Raw genomic sequence first — 21,570 nt, forward strand, 5'->3', positions numbered from 1 at the left:
ATTCATTCACTCGTTAGATACGAGTGATACGCCGTACTTAGAAATAATTGTTATGAAATAGATAAAAGCATTTAAACATTTTAATTAGATACTTATAATTTATTATTAAAGTAATAAATATGTAAAAAATTTGACATTAAATTACAAAATTTTTCTTAATTCTCAATAATAATAATATTAATAATAATTAATAATTAATGATTTATTTTAAAAACTAAATTTAATTAGGCGACTCTGGTTTGGATGAAAAAGTTGTTGTCTGAAGAGGAATTTCGTCATAGAGATGTTCACCCTCGGTGTTTGTTTGGAACGAAAGTTGACGAAAGGGATTCGAAGGAGGCCGATCGTAGTGAGCTTCTAACAGATCTGGAAATATATAAAACTTATAAGATAATGTTAGCGTGCACAGAAAAAAAGATTTCTTGACTGGAGAATAAAATTCTTGGCTCAAGTAAGTTTTCGGGTGCCCGAAGGAAGACCGAAGTTGTCTTGGCCGAAGTAAAAATTTTTCGAGAAATTCTATTCTTGGTGGAAGTAATTTTTCTTAATTCAAATTATCATAAATACTTGATACAATAAATTTTTATATTGGATCAAGATTTTTAGATACGTTAAGGAAGCAGCGCCACCTACTTCTGCTGAGAAAAAAATTTTCTCACCTTGAAAAAATTTTTCTCGAGAATATTTGATACCCATTTTAGATTATTTTACCACGCAATTATACATATTGAATGAAAAAAAATGATTCAATATTATTTGATCTTCCCATTTGACATGTTTGTCAATAAAAATATTAATGAAAATTTATTATCGAGATATTTAATTTTTTGGAGCAAGAGAAAAATTTTCTCAAAACAAGAAAATTTTCTTGATTTAAATAAATTGTCTTGGATCAAGATACGTATTTCTTGAAGCAAGAGAATTAATTTTGTTGGAATAAGTGGAATTTCTTGTGTCAAAAAAAATTTTTTTTTTCGCCCAAGAAAATAATTAGCAAGAAAAATATTTTCTTGGTTTTAAAAAAAAATATTTTCAAGTTCAAGAAATTATGTGTGACTAAAAAAAAATTTTCAATTTTTATTTGTCCAGAAGTTTACACGTCAACCAATATCTACACTAAAAAAAAAAAAAAAATTCTTGACTGGAGTGTAAATTTTCGTGGCTCAAAAAAATATTAAGGAAGGATAAAAATTTTTTGAATGAAATCAAAGTTTTTTAAGCCAAGAAAATTTTTTCTTGCTCCAAAATAACTTTCGTTTTCCTTAAAATTTTCGTGGCGCAACAAATTTGTGTTTTGTGTGTAGTATTAAAAAAAATTGGTTTTATATTAATGTTAGATTCATCTAAAAACCAAGGTCATCTAAGCTCTTTAAAAGAATCAAATAATAATTTTTATTTTGACTTTATCAACACTTTAAAATTAATTCTTTTCTAAAATTCTTTATACTTAAAAATAAAATGTAAAATTTTTTTGGCATACGCTCAACTAAAACAAATTTTAATTATATTTTTGAATTTTATGCTTTAAAAATTGATTGTTTTGAACTTATGGCTACAAAAATTGATAATTATAATAAAAACGACTCTTTGGACGCTAAAAGATCGAAATTAAAAAAAAAAATTGATAAAAATCTAGTTGAATTCAAAAATTTTTCGAGTTTTCGAAAATTTTCAATTTTTACAGCTAAAAGTTAAATTTTTAAAGCAGAAGGTCAGAAAATATAAATAACATTTTTTCCAAGTTTATACATTTTAAGAATTTTTAATTTAACCAGTGAAAAAAATTTCTTTTATACGTCTTTTTGGTATTAGTAACGCGATGTGAACAAATTAAATCATTTTAGGATATATCTAGCCAGATATATTTATATATGGCCAATTGTTATACATGCTCATATGGCGATATTAGAAAATTTTACACAGAACGTGTAAAATTATATATTCAAGTAATGTGTATGTCTGTATTATGTATTATCCTAAAAATCGGTATTCGCTTAATTTAACTTGGTAACTTAGATTTTATATTGCGCGAATAATGTAAAAGGATAAGTGGAAAACGATAGACATTGAAGAGATGGCTAGGTTCCAACTTCAAACGGGATGTATTTTATCTTTCCTTGTTCTCAAATCGTTCGAGACTTGGCACTTTCCACAGTTAACTTTCTATTTGATAACATCGAGATTATCGAGATCATTTTATAGCACTTTGTTATATTTATTGTTGCTAAGTTTTTCGATTGCTGAAAAGTTTTTCGAAAGATTACTACAGGACACAAATTTATGTCAAGACCTTTCTAACGATAACAAATTTAATAGTAAAAATCTTTTTCAAAACAAAAACATGTTTATCACAAAAGTTAGCCTAATCTTGTAATTATTTAGATGATAAATCGACTATCACCGAAAAAAATAACAAACCGTAAAAAGACATTAATTCAGGTTATGACCTTTTTGATAGTTCTAAATTTAACTATAGGAACTAATTTCATAATAAAGATATGCGCGTCACAAAATTTTCCATATCTTTTTTTTAATGAAGGCACAAATTCAGATCAAGACCTTGTTAATGATTCAAAATTGAACGGAAAAAAACCCATTTTATAATATTAACTACACCAGAGACAAAATTTTCCTTATTCTCTTAATCAGAAATACAAGCAACCTTGCAGTCACTAAGTGATTGTCATGATTTGTTAACTATAAATAAATAAAATTTTTCTTTATTAAATAATGACTTTTGTTAAATTGCACTGTACTTTTTTAACTATTGACGTTTATAAAAATATAAGCTCATCCTGATGTTACACTCATCAAGAGCTTTCATTTGAGTACCCACATGCATTTTGATATATATTTATATATATAATATATATAAATATATGAAAAATTGATGTGGGTACTCAAATGAAAGGTCTCGATGAGTGTAATGTCGGGGTGAGCTTATATCTTTAAAAATGTCAATAGTTCACAAGATACAAGGTCGTTTCTTAATTATGTTAAATTGCACTGTACTTTCTTAAATATTAATGTTTTTAAAGATATAAGCTCATCCTGATGCTACACTCATCAAGATCTTTCATTTGAGTACCTACATGCATTTTGATATATTTTTCATCTATACATATATATAAATATATAAAATATATGAAAAATTGATGTGGGTACTCAAATGAAAGATCTCGATGAGTGTAATGTCGGGATGAGCTTATATCGTTAAAAATGTCAATAGTTCTCAAGATACAAGGTCGTTTTTCAATTATATTAAATTGCACTGTACTTTCTCAACTATTGGAGTTTTTAAAGATATAAGCTCGTCCCGATCATACACTCATCAAGACCTTTCATTTGAGTACCCACATGCATGTTGATATATTTTTCATATATAAATATATATAATATATATAAATATATGAAAAATTGATGTGGGTACTCAAATGAAAGGTCTCGATGAGTGTAACATCGGGATGAGCTTATACCTTTAAAAATATCAATAGTTCACGAGATACAAGGTCATTTTTTAATTATCTATCCAGAGATAGAGTATTTTTGTATGCAGCCTAAATACTTATTATCATAAATTGACTATTGGTGAGAACATGAAAAGGCATAACTTCAAGAAAAACCCATTTTATCATATAAATACACCGGCCACAAAATTTTACTTATTCTCTTAATAATATAGATTATTTTTTTTTCAAAAAAAAATTACTCGACAATAATTACCTCGTAAATCATTGCATAAATGAATATTTAGATATTGATTAGAGCAAGTTGATTCACGTGCTACAGAATTTGATTTCGGTAAAGTTCCGGGTCGTTCCGGAATAATACACCTGGGAATTTCTAAAACAAACAATCAAAATTAACTAAATAAATAAAATAATATTATTAAATTTAAAATATCACCGTTTATTTTATTATCATTAAATTAATAGTGCGAAGAAAAAGATAAAAAAAGTAAAACATCGGGGAGTAAATAAAAAGCGGAAGTACGTAATTTAACAATTATTTAATATTTCTATCTTTCACTTAAATATAATTCGCTTTGATTTTTTCACTCGATAAAAATAGTTAATCGCCGACTCGGGAGGTGGGTCATTTAACATCTGTATATCGGAGTGAGTAATAATTATATCGATAATAATAAAGAAAGATTGATGTGTAGCCAGTTGTTGAAACAAAGTTGCAGCCAAGAGTTTACTCGCTTATTAGCATTGCAGTAAATATCGTATATTATACTTAATATATCTCATATATTTATGTTATGTGTAGTATAATGTATGATCATATTTCGAAATAATACTCGTCAATCCTAGTGTGTCATAACGGCATATTTTAATGTTTTAGAACAAACTCGCAATACAAGGTACATAAGTCAACTCTTACGGCTATAAAAGAGTTACTCAAATTTACAACTGGTAACTTTGCAAATATATGTGTATGTATGTTGTTGTTGAATTAATAATAATAAAGTTCATTAATTAATTCGCTTGCGTCATTTTTAAAGTAACTCTTGAGAAGTTAATTTAATTTTTTTTATAACAACTTTAAAGCCTATTAGTCTAATAAAAATAGTAATTGATGAAGCTATTATATTATAGAAGAATTTTTATTTAAAATTTTTGTGATAGAAAGTAAAAAAGCTTACCGTAATCACGTACGGGCGTAAGTATGTGACTATTGCGACTGATCGTGTGTACGTCGGCGCCTTTTTCGCGCGTCAACGTCGGGAATTTTGGCGTCGGAGTCGGCGGAATAGGTGACATCGTTCTTGTCCTTGCAGAAAACGTGTTACTGTTAGTATTATGATCTCCGGAGAATTTTTCTGTGTCGTAAATCGAAACTCTAAGAGTCTCGTAAAGTTTTGCTCGAACGTGAAGAATAGCGAGGGCTGCCATTATTGTCAGCCCCAGAGATATTATTGACCCTATAACGATAAACGCTATGATATCTAATGACATCGGAACGTGAACCGGAATTTTATCCGCTTCCAGCGAGTCGTGTAATCCTGAAAAAATGAATTATATATAATGAAAAAAAATTTTTAACAGTAATAATTTATTTTTTATTTTATATGAGGTATAAAATATATTTAATTAATTAATTAATTTATTTATTTATTTATTAATATACATGCTTCTTGGAAGAAGATAATTCTTACAGCATGATAGGTTGATTCGAGGTGGTTTTTTACCATAAAAATTTATTTTCTAATTAAAATAACAATAACATAATATTTGGTACAAAAAAAAAAAAAAAGGAAAAGTTTGTCAAAGAATTTAAAAATTACAGTATACTATAATTAATTTGAATATAGAATGGGCTGTTTTCAAAAAGCTTGTATATTAATAAATAAAATAAATTAAAAAATTAAATAAATTAATTTTAAATATTTTATTTATTAATAAATTAATTTATTCAATTTATTTATAAATTTAATATAAAAGAAATTTTTTAATTAATTCGTCATTCAAAAATTAAATAAATTGAATATAAATAAAATGAATTAAAAAATAAAAAAAAATATATTTAATTTATAAATATATACATCTTTGATATAATCATCCACAGATTCGGTAGAATCTGGCGCCAAGTTCCGTTCAAATCCGTTGTAAACGGAGCGCGAGACTACCGACTGTGTTTACTGTAAGCAGAACGGTATTTTGAGGTTGCAAAATTTTATTTAATTCTACGGTACTTCTTGTTCCTAAATTTTATATTATAACAGTAATTCATGCTTTATTTTACTGATATTAATTAATTATATTCAATTATAACAATTAATCTACTTGAAATTATTAAATGTTATCAGCACAAACTATAGCAAGCTCAAAAATTTCGATCCTAACTTATTTTCTATGTAAAAAGTGACATGCCACAGACTAAATAATTCGAGAATTTATGGTAATCTTCCAATAGATGGGAAACTACAGTTAAAAAAATACATTTCACAGCTTGCATCTACATCCGCCAGGGTGCGCTGGAATTGTTTTTACATATACTATAGCTACAAAGCCATAGTCTGCTATAAAAAATGCAGCCAACGCGAGATTTAAGTTGGTAAAAATTGTAAATTTTTATTATAATTACAAAAAATACTAAAATCCGAACAAAAACAGTTTCACTGTAAAAAAATCGCGCCAAGTCCACGTTCATAAGCCTATCAAGAAAAAAATTTCTTTTTTCTTTACAAAAGATATAAAATTAAAAATTAAAAATCCAAGTAACCGATATGATTGTATTTGATTTTCGGAAATTAAAAAAAATTTTATTGTAAATTTGAAAATTAAAAAAATAAATTTTGGAACGTACTTGGTGTGCGTCATTGTGTATTTCAATTTTTTTAAAGTTCTGGTAAATAGATTTTACGAATTTCATTAAAAGTAAAATATTTTGCAACCACGCACACTAAATACGTTCCAAAATTTTTTTTTTAATTTTCAAATTTACAATAAAATTTTTTTTAATTTCCGAAAATCAAATACAATCATATCGGTTACTTGGATTTTTTAATTTTTTTATTTTATATCTTTTTGTAAAGAAAAAAGAAATTTTTTTTTCTTGATAGTCTTATGAACGTGGACTTGGCGCGATTTTTTTTACAGTGAAACTGTTTTTGTTCGGATTATAAACTCTAAGCAAGGGTATTATGTTTATGTTTATTATGTACAAAGGATGAGGAAAGTAGTAAAGAAGTAATACTAATACAGCAAAGCTGATTTATTCAATACTATAGAGCATCGTTTAGCATAGTTTTTTTTCAAAAATAGGACTTTTGTAGGGCTCGGTTGATTGACAGCAGTAAATAATAATAAAATAACGCGCATGCGGAATTTGCAGAAAAAATGCCTAATATCTAAGAAAAAACAAGTGTATTCAGAGGAAAAATATGACTCGCATGATGAATCTTGCACGTCATAACGCGAAGTGTTTGAGTAGTGCTTTACTCTCACTCTCTCAAGGTCAAACAATTATCTCGGCTTATTTTGTCTTGTTTTCAAGATACGAACATTTTTCTATTGTTTGGCAAGAAAATTTTTAGTTAATTTTAATGATTTTCTCGCTTTTATTACATTTTGATAGGTTACAAAATTAATCTTTATTGAATCATCTAATCAATGCCCGTGAAAAATTTTCTGATTATTAATAATAATTATTTTACAATCCCTAGAATTGTGTATATCAATTACCATATTTTATTAAATAAAAATTGATTTATTAGTTGATTAAGGTAGTTGAGTCATAAATGCAAAATTTTAAGTTTTCGAAATTTGAAATATGGGTCATAGAATACGCATTACATGTGCTGTTGAAATTTGAAATCAATTGACCATACATAACAGCAAGGAGATAATTGTAATTAAAAATGACATTTTAGCACAGACAGTATGGATGGAGAGTGAGAAAATCACAAATATTAATGGTTATTGCATTGAAAGGATTTTACGATCGTTTCAAAAAGCTGATATCTGTTAAAATAATATACTTTAAATAATTCAAATAAATTTTGAAAATTTTAACCACATAATTTTTATAAATAGTTAATAAACTGGCTAGTTAAACAAAAATAACCATTAGTAAAAGCAAAAAAGAGATAACTTGTGAGAAAGACAGCACTAGCGAGTAAAAAGGAAAGAAATTATAAGTCCCAGGTGAACTACCTTAAGAAAAAAGTATTGAAACTAAAAAAAGAAAAATTTTCAATCTTAAAAATAAGCGATCTTAAAGAATTTTATTGAATTACATCAATTACTTTTTATGATAATGATTATTCAAGTACATATTCTTTTAAACACTAACGAACAAATCTTAGAGAAAGTTATTTTCATTGTAACACTTTATTTCTGAATTTTAACTCTCTTCTAACAAGAAGATTTAACGATCATGCGCCATCTGTTGGAAAATTTCAGTACTACTTTTAAATATCGCCATATCGACGGTCTAATTAGCAATTTGTCTACCTCCTTATTTTTTAGAGGGTGATTTTTTAACATTTTGATGGAGTAATAATCCAATTATAAATTATTTGAATGATTTAAACCTAAACACTATATCTCTATTAGATAATAATGATATTAAATGGTTTTTTTAAGTGATAATAAATTTTGAACTAATTGTTTTTTCGTACAAATAGAAGATTCTCTAAAATAGAGTTAGACAATTTGCTAATTAGAACGTCGATATGTAACTTTATATGACCAATTTTGATATTAGACCTTGAATCGAGTTCATTTTATCCGTTCCGTTTACTAACAAGAGCATAAAAATAAAAAAATTCGCATAAAAGAGACGATAAGTTTCCTAATCATAAAGAACTCTCTAATGCTCCGCATTGTGAATCGTGCTATAAAAAATTAATAAAGTACCTGTTCCAATGGAGCTCGTAATGATTTGGTTACTATTGGGTTTTCGCGGAACGTGTAAAACCGCCACGATTGGACGGGTTGTAGATGTTGACGTAGAAATTGATGTTGACGTAGAGTCCGATGTTGATGTTGACGTATCGACCTTCGTCACCGTCGCCGAGTCTGTTGTAGTCGCAAATGCATTTGACGAAGTCGTAGGTGTACCTTTGTTCGCTGTAATAATTACTGAGTTAATTGCTGGTAATTCCAATTTCGATGTCATTTCAGTGGAAATCTCACTGCCGGCTGTTGTTATGCTTTTGTTAATGCAACTCATAAATTTATAGCCTAGTTTTCATCATAAATTACCGTCCGCGTTTTTACCATTCTATTTATATTCTACATGCTGATAGGAAAGTTTTAAAGAGTTTAATTTAGTGCCTCAGAAATAAAATAAAACTTCGCGTATAATAATTTAGACGAAAATGAAAGCAATGGTTCAATTTTTAGCGTTAAATTCTGATTTTAATCTGGGAAAATTACGCAATTTATTTGCTTACTTATTGCGAGTATAAATAATAATTTAAAAAATAGAGTGATATTTAGATTGGTCGATACTAATTAAGAAAATTGTAAATAATTATATCACTGATGATAAAATAAAGAATAATTAAAAAAAATTATTTAGAATGATTTGCGCCAAGTGAAAGCGATGTAAATAATTATAAATAAAAATTAGCATTTTATATGTGGTTACTCACCTAGTTTCAGCTCTGAATTATCGGGTATTAAATTATAATTATCACCAGGACTATTTATTCCATTCACCTGCGATTTAGTTGTCTCTGCGGGGGTGACACTCGTTTTATGCCTCTCGTTGTTCTCAGTTACAAATAATTGATGGATTTCCGAGGTAGTATTAGTTGATGTACATTCTCCGGTTTCATGATGGCAAAATCCATTGATGCAGGAACATGGTACCGAGCAATCGTGACCCCATTTTCCGGGTGGGCATTTGTCTGTGCAACTGCAAGTTCAGATCAGAGGATTTAGTTGGAAACAATGAAATTAAAATATAAGACTAGAGATTGAGGATAATAAATCCCTGAATTTTAGTTTTATTGTTTGTATGTAGGTGGATGATATGAGGATATGAGGTTGAATTTAAATGAGTTAGCAAATGATTGATGGACAATAAGCGTATGGATTACTTAGAGCCTCTCCATCCCGGCAGACAGCGACAAGTTCCGTTGATCCCGCTGCAGAAACCCTTAGTCCCGCAACTGCATGTTTGTTGGCATGAGATACCCCATGTTCCTTTTGGACAATCTGAAATTTTATTTAAAATATTGGAGAAATTTAGGTTTTTCTTTTTAACATTTAATAGCACTGAAATGAACTTAAGCGCAATTTGCAGACAATAAGATACTCTTTGAAAGTACTTATAGCCGATTGACGTCAACTTATATATTATGGTAAATGCAGATCATTATATATATGTATTTTATGTAAGAAAAAAAGATGTTTTTTGCATTTTAGGGTTAAACGGATACAATTACAGGAAAATTGAATAAAGCAGTTTGGTGAAACATTGAATTTTTTGCAAAAAAAAGTCGTGTATTCAGGCGATATTATTCATAGATAAAAAAATATACATTTTTAGAACTAACTGTGCAAATATTGATAAAATCAATATTTTTATGTTCACAAGATACAAGCTAATTTCTTAATTATGTATCTAGAAATAGACACTAAATTTCTCTTAAAAAAACCTATTTTATCATATGACTACCCTAGACTCAAAATTTTTCTTATTCTCTTAATAATATAGATAACAATATAAAAAATTTATATAAAATTACTTAAAAATAAGTCTTATTATGACAGGTATAATAACTTTGATTAACATATAATTGAAAAAAGAAATTTTTTACTCAACTTCTAGTAAAAATTGAAACAATAAAACAGAAATGCAAATTTTTAAATCAATTCATTTTCGTTATCAAAAAAATCCCAGTAATAATAATCAAAATAACTTTAATAATAATCTTTTTAATGACACCCGGTCAATATTTGGCAAACTAAAAAAATTTTACTTTGATTATGATTAAAATTGACAAATAAAAAATATATTACAACTTAATTAAAAAGTCGTTAAAAAGGTTATTACGTAAATAAAAAAAGAGTAATAAAACATCCACCTTAAAACATTAATTAAAGATTTAAATTTCTATTGACTTAAAGACTTAACTCAATTGAAAGTTGGACTCGTAAAAACTTCAAGACGACAGAATTTTTATTTTTCCCATTTACGCCCACTCGAGTAACATATAAAGAAGCAATTAAAAATAACTGCAGATAAAAAAAAATCCTCTTTAGTTTATGAATTTACAAATATAGTAAAGAGCAATAAATAACCCAAAGCAGGCATCAAACACGTGCGATTATTAAACGATAAAAATAATATATATCTATATATATATATATATATATATATATATATATATATATATATATATATATATATATATATATATATATATCTATATATAATGTGTAATTAATTAGTTATGCAGTAAATACGTGAAAGTACATTAAAATAATACATTATCGCAACTGGTTCCGTTGACATTTTACGCTTATTATTTGTTATACAAATAGTGTTTGTGTAAACAACAAATTTGCTACAATATGATATTTGATGTGAAATAAACCGACATTACCGTCATATATACAACAAATAAAGTCAAATTGGCAATTTAATTCAGCCCTGGATACTCAAGAGTAGAGTTAACAATTTATTATTGACCGTAGGAATCATTTATTGCTTTTACTCTCACGCGTTTTTGTTCTCCGTCCTTCCATGGGATTTTATTCAATCAAATATATCCATCTGTCTATCAATCATTTTTAGCTAAAGCCAAACGATAGTAATGGCTTATTTCTATATTAATAATAATAAAAAGCAAATTTATTCTGGAGAAATAGGCCATATATATTTACCGATATCGCATTTGTCCCCAATGAGCCCTGCGCTGCAGTTTGACAGAGGGATACATTTCTCGGTGTAATAGTTATCGATTTTGTATTTTTGTTTGGTGTATCCCTCACAGCACTCGGTTATATTTCGTTGCTTTACTTCACTCTGGAAAAAATTTTTATTTTTTTATTTATTTAATTATTATAATTATCAGAACAAGAATAATAATAGTAAAAATCCGCAATAATTATTATTATAATTACGCATTATTACTCTAGAATACCAATAAGTAAAAGTATTTATAAAAATTTTAATGAAATTTAAGTTTATTGAAAAAATTAAAAAAAAAATTTTTAAGAAAAATTTACTTAAACTAAAAAAAAATTGATTAGTTTAAGAATTTTTCTACATTAAGAGCATGTAATAAAGTCTGTTGTCGGTAATTCAGTTTGGACTAGTGATAACAAATGCCAATTGAATTTATCGGATTGTTTATTTGAAACACATAAAATACACTGAAGATTATCAGGCTGACTGTCAATACTCCCAATACTGTTCAAAAAAATTAAACTATAGTTTATTTACTGTAGTAAATGAAATTTGTTGATGATAATTAGTTTTCTATTCAAATCTAGTTGCATTTTAATAATTCTGTCTTATAAGTAATCTAAACTAAAGTAAAGATTAACCAAAAAATTAAATCAATCTCAAAGATTATATTGGTTGTAAGTTTATGAGTAATTTCTTTACAGTAAAGTTTATTTACTTGAATATATGATGGGCCCGGAGATAAGGCAGTTTTACGCGCAAACTCTATCTATTTATTTATCATTTTGTTATTTTTTTCAATGATTAAATTTAAAAATAGAAGAATCAATTCACGAAGGACTATTATTAACATACTCCTGCCAAGTTTAATGATTTTTTGTTCAAAAATTACTAGGTCAAAAAGCGTCTCAGTATTTTGTCCAAAATTTGAATATTCTCTGTCCTACATGTTCTTAATCAAGAAGATGAAATGAAAAATTGTTTACTTGATTCAAGTAATTTTTTTTTTGTGTATACACAAATATCTACATCAAAAGCAATAGTGCACTAAATCTTTTTATATTATTAAATATAAAAGAAAGATTATATTATTAAATATAAATAGCAAAAAACTAAATCTTTTTATATTATTTCGCGTGTTTAAATGTCTTATTCTCATTTTAAGCGACTGACCGAAATTCGTAATTTTAAATTTCAGAATAAATATATTTTTTTCAAACTTCATCAAATATTGATTTTTTTCCTTAAAATATATTGTTTTCCGAATAAAATGGCGTCGGTTTTTTTTTCGATATCGTAAAAATTAAAATTTCTGCGACTTTTTTCATAAAAAAAATTCAATTTCGTAAATTTTTTTTTCTAAACGATTTTTCAATATTTTTAAGTTACAGAAAGAAAAATTTATTAACTTTGAAGTTGTGTTAGCCGGAGTAAAAATTTTTCAAGAAATTCTATTCTTGGTGGAATTAATTTTTTCTTAATTCAAATTATCATAAATACTTGATACAATAAATTTGTATATTTGATCAAGATTTTTAGATACTTTAGGGAAGCAGCGCCACTTACTTCAGCTGAGAAAAAAATTTTCTCACCTTGAGAAAATTTTTCTCTTGAATATTTGATACCCATTTTATATTATTTTAACGGGCAATTATACATAATGAATGAAAAAAAATGATGAAATATTATTTGATCTTCCGATTTGACATGTTAATCAATAAAAATATTAATGAAAATTTACTTCTATCTTTATATTTAATTTTTTGGAGCAAGAGAGAAATTTTCTCAAGACAAGAAAATTTACTTCTATCAAGAACTAAATTATTTTGGAGCAAGAGGCTGAATTTTCTCTAAACAACAAGATTATCTTCACTTAAATAAATTTTCTTGGATTAAGATACGTATTTCTTAAAGCAAGAGAATTAATTTCGGAATAAGTGAAATTTCTTGTCAAAAAAAAAAATTTTTTTTTGCTCAAGAAAATAATTAAGAAGAAAAATATTTTCTTGTTTCAAGTAAACCTTTTTTTCTGCATAGACTGTTATATTACCTCCCCGTATTAAACTTTTAAATTTTTATCATGAATTTTTGATATTGTTTATATTTTAATAAATTAATAAATTAATTTTTGTTTAATAAGGTATGTTAATTTACGAAGATATATTTATAAAAATTAAATAATCGTAATAAACTATTATATAATTCTTATACATAGCCTGATCAGGTAAGTCCAAGGATGGTCATAGAAAATTGTTTAGTGGGTAGTTAAAATGTAAAACAGTCATTATTCTTACATTCTCTCTATTAAAATCGATGTAATAAGTCTTCATAAATTTTAAGAAATCGCAAAAACAAAATTTAAAAAAAAATTTTATTTTAAAATAGTTATTTTAATACTTAAACACAGCGGGAAGTTCTAGCGATGGCCTACAAGGTCATAATAATAAAGTTAGCCAACATTTTTAATTTTTTATTTCGCTTAATTTATTAAATTATAACTAAAAAATATTTTTAAAAAATTGCACGTATGGTTTTTTAAGTTTTTAACAAGTGAAAAATTTTTTTTTATTTTTTTTGTGATAATTCTTCAATAAAACAAGGTCATAATAATAAAGTTAGCCGACATTTTTGATTTTTTTATTTCGCTTAATTTATTAAATTATAACTAAAAAATATTTTTAAAAAATTGCACTTATAGTTTTTGAAATTTTTAACGAATAAAAAAATTTTTTTTTATTTTTTTGTAATAATTCTTTAATAAAAAAAATTCTAAAAATTTTTAGATGTCTTTCATTTTCATTACAAGGTTACAGTTTTTCAAATTTAGCTTTTGCAAATTCTACAATAAATCTGTTAGCAAATACTTTAAAAAAATTTCATTGAATAATAATTAGACAAATGATAATAATTATAAGAATAATAACATTAATTCCGATAATCAGAGTAAACATAAATCATAAAAAGCCGCAGTAATAATAATCGTAATTATAAGGATTGACAAATAAAGTAAGATGTAATTTACAAATTCCCCTTATGCTTATATATGACCACTAATTTAGATTTGGAAAAAATGCGTGTATTAAGATATAAATCTTACGTATAATATATAATGTATAAAATATATAATATCCGAGTACAAAGCGGTAGTACGTAATAATAACTCGGTTGGTAATCCATCTTTTTGATTATACGGTCAATACCAGCTACGTTGAAAGTTTGCCGCGCCTTTCTGTTCCTCTTTCTCTCGGAATATTTAATAAACTCACTTATCTCTATCTGTGTAACATAATATAAAAAAAAAAAAAATAAAATGAAGTCTCTTTCTCCAATCTAACCGGACCTTTTTGTTTTTTCTACGGGACTTTTATTTGCCTTTCTGTTAAAAATTTTTTCCGAGCCCACGTCGTGCCGCGAATATGTAATAAGTGAAATAAATTTATAACGAGCAAAAAGTCTTCGGAACCGCGAATTTTATAATTTCGTTCGAGGCAATTTATCTTAACTCATCGGCGATCGCGGATCATTAAAAATAATTACCGATAATTAATCTTTACTTGCACAAGCTAATATTTTTAGTAAATAATGCAAGAGTATCATATCACATCATATTATATTATATATTATAAATATGTATGCTCATATTATACATTTAATACCGATACAAAAACGTTAATCTATCCCATATCTTCTAGTTATTTAATTATCCGCGATATTTATCGCTCACTGTCGCTTTCTCTGACGTAATTAGTCTCACCGGCTTACCCGTATACTTATTCATTTTTATGATGAAAAGTATAAGAGAAGGACGAACAAGTTACAAGTTCCTTCCAAGGATTAAGTAGCTTGCTTCTATTTTAACAATCGACTCCCTCGTAACTATTTAACTTGGTCTTTGTTCGAATTTTCTGTGAATTATTCATAAATAATTGTAAAGACTTGAGTTAATTTTTTTTTTAATTATTACAGAAGAAAAATTGTGCTTAGTATTATTTTATTCATTTTTTAAGAGCTGTAACTTTTTAATGATTGAGTTTATTAAATTTTTTTTTAGAGACCAAATTTGTAGAGATTTTAATTAATAAAAGTATAATTGTAAAATAAATTTTTTAATTATGATTCTTTTGTGTTATTTTTGAAAAATTGTAATTTTTAAATTTTTAATTTAGGAATATTTTATTAGACCAAGAAATTATAGAGAATTAAATTTACTTTTTAATAGTGCCTTATTCGATTACATTGTTCGATTAATTCCTTTACCATTTCAAAAATAAAGAGTACTAGCAACCTTGCAGTCACTATGTGACTGCCGTGACTTGTGAACTATAAAAAATTAAAATTTTGCTTTATTAAATAATTACTTTTGTTAAATTGCACTGTACTTTCTTAAATATTGACGATTTTAAGGATATAAGTTCATTTCGATGTTACACTCATCAAGAGCTTTCATTTAAGTACCCACATGCATTTTGATATATTTTTCATATATTCATATATATAAATATATAAAATATATGAAAAATTGATATGGGTACTCAAATGAAAGGTCTCGATGAGTGTAACATCGAAATGAGCTTATATCTTTAAAGATGTCAATACTTTACAAGATATTTGTTAAATTGCACTGTAATTTCTTAAATATTGACGTTTTTAAAGATATAAAAACGTTTTTAAGAATAAGCTCATTCCGATGTTACACTCATCAAGCGCTTTCATTTGAGTACCCACTTGCATTTTTGATATATTTTTCATATATAAATATATACAATATACAGGGTGTCCCAAAAGTCACGGACGCCATTGTAGCATCTGATGAAAAAATAATTCTGAGACGAAAAGTCCTGAACCGTATTTCAATTAACCGCATAGATAATTAATTATTAATTAAAAATAACGTCTCTTTATTTGTTAGAGAGAGAGCGCCAGTGTCCAGTAAAGTATGTGCCAAACAAAGACACAACTAACTGTATGACTAACTAGTTTCTATAGCTAACGTAGTCACACATATTTACTTACATATTCACACGTGCAAGCGTCTTCGTTGCGACGCACTTGACTTGACACTAGTGCTCTCTCTCTAACGCATAAAAGGACGTTATTTTAATTAATAATTAATTATCTATGCGTCTGATTAAAAAATGGCTAAGGACTTTTCGTCTCAGAATTATTTTGTTTATCAGATGCTACAATGGCGTCCGTATACTCTGGGACACATATATATATATATATATATATATATATATAATATATGAAAAATTTATGTGGGTACTCAAATGAAAAGTCTCGCTGAGTGTAACCTCAGGATGAACTTATATCTTTAAAGATGTTAATACTTTACAAGATATTTGTTAAATTGCACTGTAATTTCTTAAATATTGACGTTTTTAAAGATATAAGCTCATTCCGATGTTACACTCATCAAGCGCTTTCATTTGAGTACCCACTTGCATTTTTGATATATTTTTCATATATAAATATATATAATATACATAAAATATATATAATATATATATATATATATATATATATATATATATATATATATATATATATATATAATATATATAAAATATATGAAAAATTTATATGGGTACTCAAATGAAAAGTCCCGCTGAGTGTAACATCGGGATGAGCTTATATCTTCAGAAATGTCAATAGTTTACGAGATACAAGGTCATTTCTTAATTATTGACATTTTTTAAGATATAAACTCATTTCGATGTTACACTCATTGAGACCTTTTATTTGAGTACCCACATGGCATTTTTTACATATTTTATATATGTGGTATTTGTGAAATATATAAATATATAAAATATATGAAAAATTGATGTGGGTACTCAAATGAAAGGTCTCAATGAGTGTAACATCGGGGTGAGCTTATATCTTTAAAAACGTCAATATTTCACAAGATACAAGGTAATTTTTCAATTATGTAATTATAAATGGAGCATTTTCGAATGCAGCCTAAATACTTATCATAATAAATTGACTATCGGTGAGAATGATATGATATCTTAAAAAGGCACAAATTCAAGTCAAGACCTTTGCAATGACAATAAATTTCACTTAAAAAACCAATTCTATCATATGACTATGCTGGAAACAAAATTTTTGTTATCCTCTTAATAATATAGATAATGATCGAAATAATAACAAAATTTTTTTTTGTCATTATTATTCTTGTTTTCAATCAGCTGTAACTTTTAAAATATTGAATTTACAAAAATTTTAAAGGATACAATATTAACAAAGCATTAAATTTTCTTTCTCAAGTCATTATTCAATGCCATTATTATAAAAAATGTCACGAAAAAATGAATAATAAAGTAACTAGTACCTTAATTCTAAATTGCGTTCTCATCTCAATACGATTGCGCACGCATCTAAATGGGAATTCTGCACACCATGTAGCAGTAGTCACCACCACTGGTTCTTGGTACTGTTCTCTTTCCGTCACCGTGTAACTAAAAAATAGCAATTAATAATTATTAATAAATAAATTTAAAATAAAAAATCTACAGTAAGATATACTAATTTATACTAATTAATTTATGTGTGCCGATTGATTGAAATAGATTTAAATAATGACTAGTAACAAGTTATAATTAATTCGACCTTCATTCTAACAATTAACCATCTGATCATAGAACTCGAAAGTATTGTTATTATTATCTATTTTCTTTCTTCAATTTTAATGTCCGATGGATGTGTCGCAAATGTGTACGATGTATAAAATATAAGACTGCTAGACATCCGCTTAAGAAACGTTTACGCTTTAAGAAGTAAGAGGAATTTTTTAAAGGCAATAACAATTATTACAAGATACTTTTTTTAAAATTGCAATAATTATCCCTCGTAAATTACAGAAGTATTCATTTTTATGTTAATCGGTTTTAGTTGTTTGTAATTAATTGCGTCTTAAGTTTTGAGAAAAATGTAAGGATAATTTTAAATTAAGGTTTTATTACGCTCTTATTATATAAAAGACCGAAAAAGCTATTTTTTAATATTTTTTTCTGAAATTTTTCAAATTTATTAATATGAAAATTTATTCAAATAACTAATTATCTTTAATTATATTAACAATTTTTTTTTTTACAAATGAAAATTTCATTTTTAACAAAGTGACGGCTTGACAAAAAATTTTAATTTTTGATGAAAATTTTTGTCTAAGTTTTTATAAAAATATCAAATATTTATTAAATTTATCAAACCTTTGAATTAATTTTAAAAAAAATAGTGCAAAGAAATTTTTTTTTTATAATTTATACTTATATAAATTTTTTTTAATTATTTTTTGCCTACAAAAAAACATTAATTTAATTAAAAAATTTTTAGTAAAATTATAAAAATAATTTGTAATACAATTGAGCCAAAAAAGGCATCGTAAATAATTATTTAATTTTACGAGAAAATTTTAGAAAAAAAAAAGACAGTTTATGAAAAGAAAACGTTTGAAATTTTACAAATATATTAAAATTGAATCCCGGAAAAAGTAGACCCGGAAATTTTTTTTTTTTGTAATAAAAAATGGAGCGATCATTCTAGGGGCGCTTGATTTTCAGAAAAATTGTGGGTGTGATGTTCTATACACTAATAAAAGGATTTGTGTATAGTTAAAAATATTTATTAATATTTAATAAATTTTAAACACTAAGAAATATTTATTTAATACTAAAAATTAATTTATTTACTAAAAATTAATTTATTTATTTACTTAAAAAATTTATTTACTATTAATTAATTATTAATTATATCCAAATCAATAAATTATTTGTTAACTATTAATAAATATTTTTTAATACAAATAAATCCTTCTACCAGTGTAATAATTTTAATGAAATAATTATTAATTTTTCATAACTTTAAAATTTTTTCTGGGTCTATTTTTTCTTATTACCATTAAAAGTATAATTTTGAAAATATTTGTACCTATAATTGAAATTAAATTTTCTTATTTAAATTATAATACAAAAATAAAATTGAAAAAAAAAATTTTTTATCATTTCTAAGCGTGAATAATCTCTTAAAAAAAAATTTGATTGTTATTTTTGTTTGCAATAAAATGAGTAAATAGATAATTAATGATAGTTACTTTTCAATCCTGGTGCAAATGTTTTCTGTCGATGGTAAAGGTTCCGCGGTTGTCAGAACAAGGACGAGGACGAACGTAAGGCCGTTTTCTAGTTTCAACAGCCCGGATGACTTCATTTTGGTGATCACACTGCCCGGAAACGGATACTATTCACAGATACTGATAAGCTAAGCTATCAAACAGTTCTAAGAGTAATACTAGCAAAAAATTATTTAATATTCAACTATTTAATAGTCATTGTTGAAATTTTAAATTAAAGAATTCATATTTTACTTCTAAGTTTGACAAATCTTGAAGTCACAATGCATTTAACACTCACAACATCAAAATTTAACTCTTCATTAAAACTTATTGGAAATATATAAAAAGTTTTTGAGGTTGTATTATCTAGAAGACGATGTTGAAGGCGTCAAAGCTTGATTACGACTGAATAATTTTTTGTAATTGAAACCAAAAGATTTTTTTAGTGTCAAATTCATAAGACAGCTTTGTCTGAGTGTTAAGATCCTGAATCATAAAGGAAGATTGTGTTACTATCGTTGTTTTTCAAGTCATGCGTTTATTATTATTATTATTATTTTTTTTTTTCAAGTGTTTATATTATTGTACGCTTCGGATCGAGTGTCTACTTACGATCGAGTTTGTATTTATAAATAAAATTTATCTGATCAATTTACTGTCTGAAAATAAATAATAATGTTCAAGTTTTATTCAATAGTTTATTTTCTAAATTAAATAAAAATCTTTGTATTGAAAAAAATAATAATAATAATAATTACGTGCGTTAATATTCCCGGACAAAATATCCTCGACAAAATATCCTCAGACAAAATATCACTGCAATTAAATATTAATAAACGAAATATTACAAGAATTATTTATAAGACCATCAATATCGAACAAACTTAATAGTTATAAAAAAAAAAAAAATTATTGTCTGTTATAAATGATATTTTATAGTATACTATAAGGCACAAACATGAAAAGACAATAGCGCAACACCAATAATTTAAAATTTGTGTGTTTATCTAAAAATACGGCAAAAAATAAGCTCGTTACCGTGTTATGCTCTTTTATCATGGATTTTGTGTGTTAACAACAAAACCTAAGTGCATTGTGCAAAATATGGAACACATGAAGTGTGTTCCATATTTAACACCGTAAACAAACATTAATGTTTCATTGGTTTTTTTAATTATTTTATTTTCCAATGTTTTATTATTATTTTTTATTGATTACAGTAGACAGCGCAATGTCATTATATAACTTTATTTAAATTAATTGCAATATTTTAATTACGAATAATGGAGAGACGCTTTATTTACGAAGACAACCACTTACAAATATACTGTTTAAGTTCTTTTTATTACTTATATATGAAAAATGTAAAATAACATTATAAACAATAGTATATTACACACCTAGGGAAGTAAAGTAAGAAATGTCTCAGATCACATGTAATTGTTGGCCGAGGCGAAGCCGAGGTCAGCAAACATGTGATCTGAGGCTTTGTTACTTCCCGAGGAGTGTATACTATTTTTGTCCGACGAAGGCGGAAAGCGGCAACTTAGTTTAGCGCAGCGGGACGAAAGTTGCCACTTTCCTGGAGGGCAAAACAACTCGAGCCAAAAAGCCGTAAATGAACTATACTTTTTTGTAGTCACTTTTTACACGTTTTATGGTGTGTTAAAATAACACACTAAATAACGCACTTCGTTTTAGAGTGATTTATTTAAAAATAGGCCAACATGTTTAATCTCGAGGGTATTTAGTCGGAGATATTTTGTCTGGAATATTTAGTATATTTATAATAATATTGAATAGAAAAATAGAAATAAAAATTTTTCTATCGCATCATAAATAAAATATTTAAAAAAAATCATTGATCTCAATTACTTTATCAACGTTCCATTACTAATCACACCATTTAGCAAATAAAAATACTAAAATAATTCATCTATTTATGGTCCCAATATATTAATATTAAAAAAAAAAACAAGAACCAGTTTCACAAGTAATCTTAAAACAGTTAATCAACTAATCACCAATCGTGTCAAACAAGTCAGCTTTTTCATTTCCACCAAAAAAAAGGTGACACTGAC

At 26.1% G+C, this 21,570-nt stretch overlaps 1 protein-coding gene across 2 annotated transcripts; it reads right to left on the reverse strand.

Annotated features, from left to right (window-relative positions):
- Nucleotides 1-197: 197 nt before the first annotated feature.
- LOC123265904 (cell wall protein DAN4) lies at nucleotides 198-19,990 on the reverse strand. 2 transcript variants are annotated; one of them, XM_044729873.1, is made up of 9 exons: nucleotides 19,469-19,990; nucleotides 17,711-17,837; nucleotides 11,349-11,490; nucleotides 9,557-9,674; nucleotides 9,107-9,372; nucleotides 8,367-8,651; nucleotides 4,649-5,008; nucleotides 3,724-3,843; nucleotides 198-366 (listed from the first exon to the last, which is right to left on the reverse strand). In XM_044729873.1, the coding sequence occupies exons 1-9, from the start codon at nucleotides 19,582-19,584 to the stop codon at nucleotides 221-223; spliced, it is 1,680 nt and encodes a 559-aa protein (XP_044585808.1). In that variant the 5' UTR covers nucleotides 19,585-19,990; the 3' UTR covers nucleotides 198-220. The 2 variants fall into 2 exon arrangements, with proteins under 2 accessions (XP_044585808.1, XP_044585809.1); XM_044729874.1 differs by having other exon boundaries at nucleotides 8,367-8,579; nucleotides 19,469-19,960.
- Nucleotides 19,991-21,570: the final 1,580 nt, after the last annotated feature.

The sequence above is a fragment of the Cotesia glomerata genome, linkage group LG5 (genome assembly GCF_020080835.1).
Source record: "Cotesia glomerata isolate CgM1 linkage group LG5, MPM_Cglom_v2.3, whole genome shotgun sequence".
In the NCBI taxonomy this organism is placed as follows: Eukaryota; Metazoa; Arthropoda; class Insecta; order Hymenoptera; family Braconidae; genus Cotesia; species Cotesia glomerata.